The 12,331-nt window shown below is 38.8% G+C and overlaps 1 protein-coding gene across 1 annotated transcript in view; it reads left to right on the top strand.

Moving 5' to 3' along the window:
• The window catches only part of ppargc1b (peroxisome proliferator-activated receptor gamma, coactivator 1 beta), a 101,895-nt gene extending 93,888 nt beyond the window's left edge, over nt 1-8,007 (top strand). The window contains exons 9-12 of the mRNA XM_059345581.1: nt 95-152; nt 542-660; nt 1,682-1,809; nt 1,959-8,007. Coding sequence (XP_059201564.1) covers nt 95-152; nt 542-660; nt 1,682-1,809; nt 1,959-2,050 — 397 coding nt within the window. The 3' untranslated portion in view covers nt 2,051-8,007. The remainder of the gene's footprint in view (nt 1-94; nt 153-541; nt 661-1,681; nt 1,810-1,958) is intronic.
• Nucleotides 8,008-12,331: the final 4,324 nt, after the last annotated feature.

Below are 12,331 nucleotides of genomic sequence, written 5' to 3'. Positions count from 1 at the left end.
GTTCCTCGTGCCTGACATTTCAGTTTCACCTTGTGTCCTATCTCACTCACCATCCTCTATCTTGTTCTCCTTTTTCTTTCTCGTCCTCTTTTAGTGAGAACTCGGAGATCTGTCCTGACGACAAGCAGAGGAACAAAGCCAAGTCTGAGGAGGTACAGTGAACATTCTCACTCGACAGGCTTTTATATGCAGCAATACTGATGTTTTTTAAGAAACCTTTAAATCCAAAAGCAAACTCCAAACCCCTGAGCTCACCAGACTATAAAACATACACTTGAAGGTCAAATGGTTCATGCACCAAAACATCTAAAAGATGATTTTGGTACACAGATTTGGACACATAAACAACTGGTACTACAATCTATCTTCAGATGCATACTGCGGCTGCAGCATCACACTGCATGCAAATGAACACGGCCATGTTAAGTGTTGCACCTCAGGATTCCGCCCGACACTCAGCCTTCCTGCTTCAGTTCCCACGTCTATTTGTATTCTGTATTGTCCTTTGTCCTCACTGTTGCCATGGTTTCCCTGTTGCCAGGACAACTGCCAGGTGTTTTACATCCACAACCTGCCGAACAGCGTGACCCAGAACATGCTGAGGAAACGCTTCCAGGTTTTCGGCAAACCTGAGGACTGCAAAGTCATCATTTGCAACGAGTAAGTCCTGATCTAGATTCCTCGAGCTGAAGACGCAACATATGGGAACTTTCTTAAAGATGCAGTACACCAGTTTTTTATGCTATGGGTTGCAGTTTGACAAGTTTAAATGCAGTTTTTATAATCAGATGGAACTGATGTAGTCAGATCATGTCAGAAGGTCGTTATTCTTACTAGATTGAGACAAAATTGACTCCCTAGGCTTGTTAAATGAAATGTCATCAGAAACGCCGGTCTCAGTTCCCCTGAAGTAATCTGGCTTGTTGGAACCAGTGTTGGGATGCAGTCACAACAAAAGATAATGAGAAAATAAGAAGTCTTTAGCAGGACTGAAAATCACAAACCCTGACAATCTTGCCTGAAAGAAAAAGTCAGCGTGTGCCACTTGTGCAAACGAAGTCTCAGCAGTTTAAAAACCCTGCATTTCCTGTTTTTGCCTGAATGCTGACTCATCAATTTCTGTAACTATTTTCAGTTTTGTGGCAAAGAAGTTGGAACTCTTTTACCTCATTCTGAAACACAGATAACCATCAAGTGTTAACCAATGAAACATCTAGCACGAACAGCACTCCCAGACTCAAACTCCACAATATCTGTTTAGATAAAACATTTCCCAATGCCGGGTATACTGCCCTCGACCGTCAGAGATTGAACACAGAATGGGTCAATTACAGAGGACAAATGTCCTCATAGGGATTAATTAAATACGACTTTAAAAAGCTGAACTGAATAAGGTTGCAGACAAACTAAAACATGTCCTTTCGTTTATTTTGGACAGTGTCTTTTGAAATTTCTACTGTGTAGAAATATACTTGATGCAGTAAATACAAATGAGTCATCAGACCAGTAACAAAGGAAATGTGTTGGGTTTCATTTCCTGTGCAGTTTTTCTGTATTGCACAAGTTCACTATACATTTCTGCAGACACTGAATTATAGCGTGCAAATGATCCTTTAGCTCCAGTATGTAGTCTGTCATATTCTTAATGCATCTGTCTGTCTCTCTACCTGTCTGCTTGCAGGGAGCGCTGTGGGGTGATCAAAATCCGCCAGTCAGGGGTTCAAAAGCACTGGAGAGAGCGGGAGACAGTTTTCCAGAATGGACCTGCGGGCCTGAGGAGGCTGACAAGGAAACGCTACATAGATCTTGGTAATGAACAGAAACTCACTGATTAGGTTATTATGGTGATATAGCAGCTATGTCTGCTTGTGCAGTAGCTAATTACTTACAGGGACATAATTTGGAATTTCACTTGAATTTTTTGTGTTTGACAATGATGTTGTGTTTCTGCCCGGCAGATGAGGCAGGCCCGGGCCCCGTCAAGAGCAAGTACGATGCACTGGACTTTGACACTCTGCTAAAGGAGGCCCAGAAGTCCCTGCACCGCTGACAGCACAGCACCCCTGACTGGCCAGCCTTAGTAAACTGCAGCAACAACCCTCCAACTACACGGCTCTGCCGTCAGACAGGCCTCTTAGTACCTCCATGCAAGGCAACCTCGCAAAATGTTTACATTTTTACCATTGGAATAAAGTAATGATAAGGACCTCGTTGTTTTTTAAGTTTCTTTCACCGGAGGATACTGCTTAAAATCGAGGAAGCCACTGGGAGTCCAGAGGAGTTGAGAGACAGTGGAGGAAATAGAACTTTTAACACCAATGGTACAACAACTACAAACCATAATGATACAGCTCCCTGCTGAACAACAATAACAAAGCTGTCTCTGTTGGTGACATCATCGCCCACCTTGGAAGAGCGGGCATGAGAGACCTCTGTAGCGAATCCTTGCTATTCCTGCGTTGCGTTGGTCGTTGTGGTGTGTGTGTTTCTGCGTGTGCGTGTTCTTTGTTCTGTTTGTTTTGTAAAAAAAAGAAAAAATCTCCCTCTTTCCGGTTACGGGTGGTGAGCCGACAAGCTATGTTCACCATGAAGTTGTGCGGTTATATAACCAGAACAAAAAAAAACAAAAAAACAACAACCCTGCTTTGTTTTAGCGAAAAATTGTGGATGTTATAAATTTTAAGATCTATTGTGTGTGTTATGGACAAAGAATATAGAAAAAAACATTTAACGTAATCATTTGATGACATATAAAGTTTACAAATCTAAAATGAAGAAGAAAAAAATCATGTTTTTTTCTTTTTTGTAATTGTAGTGCTTCCTTGATTTGATCTATGCACTGTAAGGAGGTAAATGTCTCCGCTGTCCTCCACTTTCCCCCTGTTGACTCTAATCTCAAACTCTGCCATGCTGACTATGTTGGCTTCTGCTACTGGCTGCTGCAGGCTCTGTTTGGTAGGCATTTGTTACATTAAGAGCCCGACTAGGTCTTGAGAAAAAATGTACCTCAAAATAGTTTCCAACCCACGCCAAGTAAAGAATTTATTAAACAAAGACATTCAAGACTTATCTTGAATGTTGGCATAACTGTGATCTGGCTTCAAAACAAGACAACAATACAGATTCTGCTGTAATCATCAAAATGTCTATTATGTGATATAAAGAACTTCCAAATGTGACCAAATTAAAAAAAAAACAAAGCAAATCCTGTGGTTGGGCTTAAAGTTCATAATCAGTAAGCTTCCTTATTTAGAAACATGGTTTTTCTTGTTTCACGGGTTGATTCCAGGTACATTTTTCCGACATCTAGAGGCTTTGATGTACCTTTGATACTGAAGTGTGTCCAATAAAGGCTGCTAACTGACACCTCTCAAATGCCTCAGCCAATGCAACACTTAACTGTTTACATTTGGACTGCAGCAAGCAGGATAAAAATGGGGAAATAAAGATGGTAGCCATAGACGCTTTTGTACTTAGTTCATTGCTGAACTTAGTATGGAATTATCACAGCCGCACTTTGCCCAGATCATCCCAGTCCAATAGTCATTACAGGGAAAAGTACTGACATGAAATTCAACTATATCAATTGTCCAGGAATCCTTTTTTCCTGGTGACATTAGTGCTTCATGTTGGGTTAGCTTGACATTGGGTTTCAAACACAGACCAATTTTCTCCCCGTATTCCACCGACGGAACATAACCATTGCCAGAAGTAGACAAATCTGTTGGTTCAGATGGAATGTATTCAAGAATCTGAATGTAATCATCGTGCTTTCCCCATTTCTGCTTGCCAAAAGATTGTGGCGTTTTTGGTGCTTTAAAAAAGGTAGACTTGCTTAGTCATCCAGCTGACTGCATTGTGACGAATTGTGCTTTGAAGTGCAGTCCGGGTAGCACCTAATTTACATTCCTGACGCAGCCAGTAGCACCCGCCGTGAAAAGGGAGAGAGCCTCCAAACCTGCCAATATGGTGGCGACAAACCTACACAGCCAGGGGACGAGCGAGGGATGGGCTTGAAAGTAACGAAAAGAATAATCGGACGAGAATCTCTTTTCTTGTCCGTGAGGTACTGTATCAGCTGAGCATCTCTACCTCACATCCATCCATCCCTGCTCCCCCTGAGTCTTTATTTCATAGCTCTACTGGATGCTCTCCCCTATCCTCTTTTATAAGTCTCTCACCTTTTTGCTTTTTGTCAGAAATGTTCTCTGTGTGAGGGTTTCCCCAGCTTATGGGTGGTTATGGGTAGGTTTGATTTTTTTTATACTAAGACTCCTCCTACCACTAAACCCCTTGTGAGGGGAATAATCTCTAACTCCTTCTCTCTCTTTCTCTCTCTTTCCTTCTTTCCTCCGCTTGCCTCATAACGGTTTCTAGCGTGTCCGTTTCTTGGAGTCTCGACCGTGTGTCCTTGTGTAACTGAGTGTTTTGTCTTTGTCTCGTGTTTGAGTCGGACACTGCTGACGCTTGCAGGTTGGTCAGGAGGGGTTGGAGGGGTTGAATGGCGGCTTGGTGGCTGGTTGGTCCTTGAGTGCACTTGAAGGGGAAGATTCCCCTCATTTACTCGTTTTCTTCAGGGACACGCCATTCCTCCCGATTTCCCTATTCTGCCTCTCCTCACCCAGGAATTTCAATACAATGCAGCCCGACTCTTTCCCCAACTTTAATCTATCGCTTTCCGTCTCTCGTGGGTTCAAGGCTTTGTTTCCAGGTCTTCCCCAAACCCTGGTAAACTTCCCCGGCTTTTTAACAGAAAATCCCTCTTTCCCAATCCTCTTCCCTTCTCCTCTCTCTATCTAATCAACTCCTTGGTAACACACACAAAAAATTGAATGTTTACATCACTCAATTCTCCTTTGACTTTATTAGGAACGCACACTAAGTACAAAGGCGCCTTATTCAGTGTTTAAAAAATAACAACAGCAAGTGAAGTGGCCTCGAGGCCTACCGTTACCTTCTCCAGGCTCACTGATGTCCAAACAAAAACAATTTAGTGCTATACATACTGATTGAGAAACAAGGAGTCGACTTTGAACAAAGGAAAAAAAAGACATTTTAACAACTAATTGCAAACAACTGAATGAGTATTTGTGCTTAGTATGTATACTACTAAAAAGTGAGAGAATGTGCTGGTTTACATATTAAAAAAAGAATATATTATAGTATATGAATATAAAATGTGTATATAGCACTATGCCTCGTTGTAAACATAAAATGTATTGTGTGTTTGTTTGTTTTTTTAAGTGGCGGGTCATTGTTGATTGCTAATCAGACAGGAGACGGTCAGGTCGGTTTAGTTCCAATGAGTTCATGTTTGTTCAGTACAGGGAGGAAATGAAGGGCAAAAATTTAAGTTGACATGACTTCAGAAAAAGTCCAACACTGTTGTAAAAGACAAAAAAGATCCAAGTATCCCTTTAGACTATCACACTAGAAGGTTCCCTTTCTTTGCTGTTTTTGAAATGACTAAATCTTTTTTAATGTTTTTTTTGTTTTTTTCTGTTTTCTTAAAAAGCAATTTGAAATGCAATACATAATAATCTTATTTTTAAGACAGCCTTTCCGAAAAATTGAGGTAATAATGTACAGATGAGTGTGGTTGGTTGTTGAACTACAACATGGGCAATCTTTGAGAGCTGCAGATTCAATAGGCTACTGTACTGTATGTAGACTGCTGTTTAACACAAAAAATCATAAAAACAAACTACAGGAAGAATGTGGTTAGTCGCGTCGTAAACACGTAACACATATACAAAACAAATCGTACTGATATACTCTTGCACAATTTACGTCCCAAGTAGTGAAATAACCTCACAGTTCTTTCTTCTCATTGAAAGGAAGCCATTGTAACTTTGTTATTACCACGTTTTGATGGTGCACAGGTTTGTTCAAATCTGAGTTTCATTGAACACTTACTTGTATTAACAGTAACAGCCAATAACTATACATGTATGACTGGTAACGGAATGTGGGAGGGAGGAAAAGGAGAAAAAAGCAAGTTGTCGCTGGTTTGACCCAGAATACGTTTCACACTAGTTGATCCAGATGAGGGAGACACTGTAGAAATCCCAGTTTCACTGCCACGCCTCTGCTTCATCCAGAAAAGAAAGGCTTTGGATTAAATCATTTACAATCAAATATGAGTTACACACGGAAATATGGCCCCACAAATTTGTAAATGCTGCATTCCTTGAAATAGTGCGATAAAAAGCAGAAGTCAAGGGTGATAATGGGAGAAGAAATTTGCCATTTGAACTTATGTGGAAATTTTTCTGATTTATTTTTTCTTACTGATGACCAAAATGTTACCTTTTAAAAGGCTTTTAGTTAGCAAATTGTAACTGTTTGCTAACCTTCTCACGTGGCAGAGTCAGCTCTTTTGTTCTGTTCCTTTGTTATCTTTGTGAATGAAGAGCATACTTTATAATCTAAAATTCAGACTTCCACATCTTTGAGACCGAAAACACGTGGTGGGATTTCTACAGTGGCTGCCGCTGTGCCTGTGAGGGTGCCGCCATTGTTCTCGAGGTGGAAACAACCCCATTTTTCATCATGGCAAGCCTTAAAAATCAATCGGGGGGGAAAACAAAGCTACCACTAGCTTTTATTATTACTGTTTCAACTCCTTTCCAATCCAATGTGGTTTATTATTAAATAATTACTGATGTAATTAAAACTTTTTTCAATAGCCATATTATAAAAAGGTATATACATATATATGAATATATATATTTGTGTGTTTGTGTAGATATCTAGATGATTATATACTTTCTTATAGAAAACTTTGATGTTGACCATTCTCCTCAGTGTTTTGAGAACACGTTGACACCGCTGTCCACTTGGTCTAGGTCCTAGATCGATGGACAACGAATCCAAAAAAAGAAAAAAAAAACTTTAAAAAAAAAACATCCTTCCAAAGGGAATAACCCTCGTCAGAATGCAATATCTTTCTTCCCATTCTTCATTTCAGAAAAAAATGAAAAATGGCAAGAAAACCATAAAACTTGACAGGCAAGTTGACCAAAAAATAAAACTTCAACAATATAGAGCGTGGCTTGTGACGACTGGAGAAAAATGTGACGTTTTCGATGGCCGCGTCAGATTCAGTTTTATAGATGTCATGTTTCCAATGCCATGGCCCACTGAAAACACTTCCTTGTTCTTATGTCACTTACTGTTTCAGTTTCAGAAAACAATGTATCTGTCAGCTAGCTGCACCATCAAATTAGCCCCTACCAGGACAGGAGTGCTTGCAATACCGGCCTCAGATTCCACTTCAATGTTTGATCTGCAAATGGTTGTGTCACATTTCAACATCAACAGTTGTACAATACACTGAAACTAATGGGTAACCTGTCAAACTTGATGGCAACAGTGATGTCAAAAAGGCACTTAGTAGGGACTGCAAGCTGTCAAAATCTGCTAAATGTGAGTGGGTGTTTTTTTGGTGGAAGAAAATATTTTGACATAAAGGGCATACATTGTTTTTGTTGTTTTTCATTACTATTGATTTTATTGTCTATTTACATCTAATGACTATCAAATTCACATAAATGATTTTCTTCTTTTTTAACTTAGTTTTTGGTAAAAACAAAAAAAGGTAAATACTGCTAGTGAGATTTTATATTTTTACATATGTTGGTTTTATTTTGCGTTTCTTTTTTTTTATTTATACGCCACTTAGTTTGGATGTCTTTAAATGGTGTTTTTTTTTCTCCGTTTTGTGTGATTTCATATGTCTTGAGAATGTGGAGACAAAGGCATTTCAGTATTTTTGAATTGTTAAAATCTAGTTTCATAGAAGCGGAAGTATCTGATGTTATAAATTATATTTTAATTCATGTAAATAGTTTAAAACAGAAGACTATGGCTTCCTTTTAAACTGAATACATTTCTCTTCAGAGATTGTTTACATTATGAAACTGTAGAGATGTGCTCCTCATATACTGTATAAAGTACATATATTCATTGATTTGCCTCCAAAAAATAAAATCCTAATGAACAGCATTCTTTCTGTGCAAGTGGTGATTTTTGTAGTGACGTTTTATGGTTTTTAGATTCATAACCACTTTTATTCAAATCACTGATTTTGCACAATTAGTCAATCAACATTTCAACCTGAATTACATGCATAAAGATGGGTCTTTTCACACACACACACACACACACACACGGACGCTCCCTCTTTCCAGGCTTCCCCTGGTTAAACAGCTTCCTATTAACAGGCCGCTGGCAATTTTCCGCCTGGCTAGACTGTGATTCACATGTCAGTGACTGCACTGATGATGTCTGAGCACGGGACATCACTACACCAGCACTGTGCTACTGATGCTCTCTGGTCTCCTGTCACTCCCATATCAGCAAAAACACACATGGGAACATTTATGTTTCACAAAGCCCAAAGACAACCAGAGAAGAAGTCTTACAAGCTAAATATTATGTTTGATTTAAAGTGGTTTGAAGCAAAGTGGCCTTTGGGAGGGAAAAGGGAAATGATAAAAATAAGATAAAACACAAATTCCAAGCCATTATTTCCAAAGAATGATAGCAGCTGCACTTTCTCTTGATCAGTGATGGTTGTGCAATCAAAGTTAAAAACGAATTATTCTCCGACCCCACTTTTATCATGAATTTTTAACTTCATACCATACTATGACTTTTTTTTTAATGAAATATTGATGATATACTATACTAAGATGTTTTTCATGAAGATTTTATGACATACTATACTATGACTTTTTTCATCATATTTTGATGACATACTATACTATAACCTTTTTCATGAATCTTTGACAACATACTGCGTTATGGCTATTTTCAATGTACTTTTGACAACATAGAATAACTTTATTTACTAAATTTTGGTTTAGTATGACTTTTATTTAGAAATTTTGGACATATCAAAATATGGTGTTTTTTTGTTGTTCTTATTTCTGGAAACTACCACATGTATCAACAGACTATAATATGACCATTTTGAGAGTTTCGGGCCTTTTGAAAAATTATGCCAAAAAATAAGACATACAAGGACTGACGTGCCCTTGAGCAAGGCACCTGACCCCCCATGCAGCTCCCCAGGCACAGTAATGTGCAGCCCACTGCTCCTTACATGGTATGTTCACTTTTGTGTAAAAATAGAGAAAAAAAATAGGTTAAATGCAGAGGTTAAATTTCCCCATTGTGGGATTAATAAAGGTTAAATCTTGATATCTATACTATGATGCATTTTCATGATTTTTTTGACGACAAACTATATTATAACATTTTTAATTACATTTTCAAGGGATTCAAGCTGGATTTGAACCCGGACCCACAGTGCAAAGCATGCACCTTCATGTTATTCACTCTACCAGTGAGCCACCTGGAAGCAGTAATCTTCAGTGAAATGTTGACATCATACTATACTATGACTTTTATTATTAAATTATAAAAATATTCCAAGCTGGATTTGAATCTGGACCTATTGCGCAAGCACCTGGAAGCACTAGTCCGTTGATACATTTTAATGACACGCTATGAATTTTGAGTTCATACTATAATATGTTTTCTTATTAAATTTTAAAGAAATACTACACTACTATACTAATATATAATTACTTTTTTTATATTTCTAAAACATCAATATTTTTTTTATTTTATTTACTTTGCATATTAATTGTACAGCCCAAAGCCAGAGGAGAAAGCAGACGATTAGAAATCATCCTGTCAGCCATTTCCTGCCCTGCTGTCCTCTGTTTGGTTGTTTCTGTGGGGCAGTCGTGACTGCAGCAAACAGAGCTGCTCTGCAGTGCAGTGCAGAGTTATTAGACACACAGTGTCATCCCCATGAGCTTCGACTTAACTCTGACAGGGACGCCAGGACAACACACTACTGTTAACCATAACCCCTCCTGACTTCTATCTATTAGCCACAGTCCCTGGTGTTGAGATTGAGTCAATCTTGTTTGCTTATCCATTCTATCTGATTGCATTGTGACTTAATAAAATTACACTAATCAGCCCCTTTTGGTTTGGGGCACATTTATTTTTTTCTAGCCTTTCCTTCGTTCCTCTTGCATTTGTCAAGCATAATGTTTCCAACACATTTAATTTGTCCTTGAGACTTCAGCTGAGCGGATTAAGACGGGCAAACAGTTTTTATTATTCTTGTCCATTCTATAGTTGATTAATACTTCACGTTTTGATCAATCTTTGTGCATGTTAACTTTTATCCTCCCATTGTACAGATAATTTTACCAGGTAGGGCTGTAAGCTTCAATGAAGGAGAAAAGTAGAGCTCAAGGCTCGGACCAAAATCCTCATCAGGATACAACAGCATGTGTTCATTAGTTTGAATAAGCCACACAACCTCCATCAATAACACAGAGGTTAACAATAAAACTCTAATATTTTTTATACAACTGTTATTGGTGGTGGTTGTGTGTCTTATCCAAACTAATGAACTCAAGCTATGGCAGAGGTTAGACGGCATCTAACCCTTTAAGCTATGTAACAGTAATACATCTGCATCTAAATATATAATGCACTTATTTATTAATGCAAGATCAATACATAAGTAGCATAAACATGAAGCCAAACATGATCAGTCAGCCTACATATACAATGGCATGGATGAACAAACATACATGGACAGATTATACATATCAATACATTATGCACTCACTAGGCTACTTAATTTATCAAGTGCAATAAAACAACACACTGCGCCATATAATACAGTAGCATGTAAACTTTAATTTATAAGGACGCGTGATAAATACACATATCCTCCAACATGGATCCTGGTGACAAAGACGGGTCCCACAGCTGGAGGTGGGCCCCAGCCTGGAGGTCTGCAGCTGGACTCATGCTACTGGAATGAATCTTTACATTTGATAAAATATGGTGCTTGGCCAAAGGGGTGAGCTACATCATCATTTGTATGGTTGTCTGAATGTCATCTGCAAAATACTTAATCATTTTCTTCCTTAGTTAGCATTGACCAGAAGGGCTGAAGGTCTTGTTATTACGTGTAAGTGTATAAGGTGGACAATATAGCTTGTTAGCAAGGTGTACCTAATGAAGTGGCTGGTGCTGGAATCTTGCCACATGTGAAACTTGGGTCCAATTGTGGACTTGAACTGATGTGGATTAAAATGCAACAGCATTCTCACTCAACTCTCCGAATGGCATCTCACCTCCATTTTTGTCATCTGGGAAGGAACACAGCCAGAGACCATGATGCCTGGTGTTTGTGACACCTACAGATCACATCATTGGTCAAGAGACCTGTGACACCACAGGTGGTCTACCATAAAGAGAGCCAGAGCCCCCATCTCTTCATTCTCTCTCCAACACCTCAATCTCCCCAGGAGGGCACACAGGCCCCTCTTTCCTCGCCTCTGCAGAGCCCTGCTCAGGTTGAGGCCCTTTCTGCATAGATTTCCCTCATGCAATTGTGATCCACCCTGCGCATCAAGGTTGGATTAATGAAAGCAAAGTTCATTGCAAACGCCAGAGAAGACTTCCTCAACAAACAAGGACAAGCCAAAACATAATTTGCAAGATGGCAAATTACTGAAACAAACCTACTCCAACCTTCTTCAAACAGACAGACAGACACACACACACACACACACAATTTTGTAGCTCTATACTCTTACTTTGTTTGTTTAGAATAAATACCTTTTGGGAATATACATGCTGTCCATTTAATGGTGTACTGTATGAACGATATGTTAGCCTCTTCTATAAAAATAATTCCAAATTCCATCAACCACACTGTGTTTCAACTTTTTCAAAATTACTGATTAGCCTTGATTATGAAGATTAAGGGAGAGGAAGAACATAAGAGTTCAAAACAAGGTGAAAGAACATTGTACATGATCCATTCTGTTCACTTTAGATGACCCTGTTTTCATCAAATCGAACTGAACTCCATTTTCTTGTTTTGTTTATATAGATGGATGGACTTATTCTCACAACCAACTAAGTATGCTTTATGTTGAATTGAGATAAATAAATGAGGATTTCACATCAGCCACAGTGAATACTGTCTCTCAGGACACTTACTGAGCTCATCCAGCCAACATGGCACACTGCAGAGCGCTGTATGAGGTCACAGGTCACCTCCTGCAACACACTGATAACTGTTACATTCAGTGGAGTCTGACCCTGTGTCACACAATGAACAAAACAATGACATACATCCAAAGACCTCGGCTATAATTTCTTTTTTTTTTACCTAAAGCTTGAATAAATCACACATCATTATTATGCATTTACTTCTGATTTAGTTTTATTCAACTGTCTAACATTGTACAGTCTGCTATATCAATATTTAACTCCAATC

The sequence above is a fragment of the Centropristis striata genome, chromosome 12 (assembly GCF_030273125.1).
Source record: "Centropristis striata isolate RG_2023a ecotype Rhode Island chromosome 12, C.striata_1.0, whole genome shotgun sequence".
Lineage (NCBI taxonomy): Eukaryota > Metazoa > Chordata > Actinopteri > Perciformes > Serranidae > Centropristis > Centropristis striata.
Note: the sequence above shows the minus strand (reverse complement) of the source record. Positions and strands in the feature narration are given on the sequence as shown.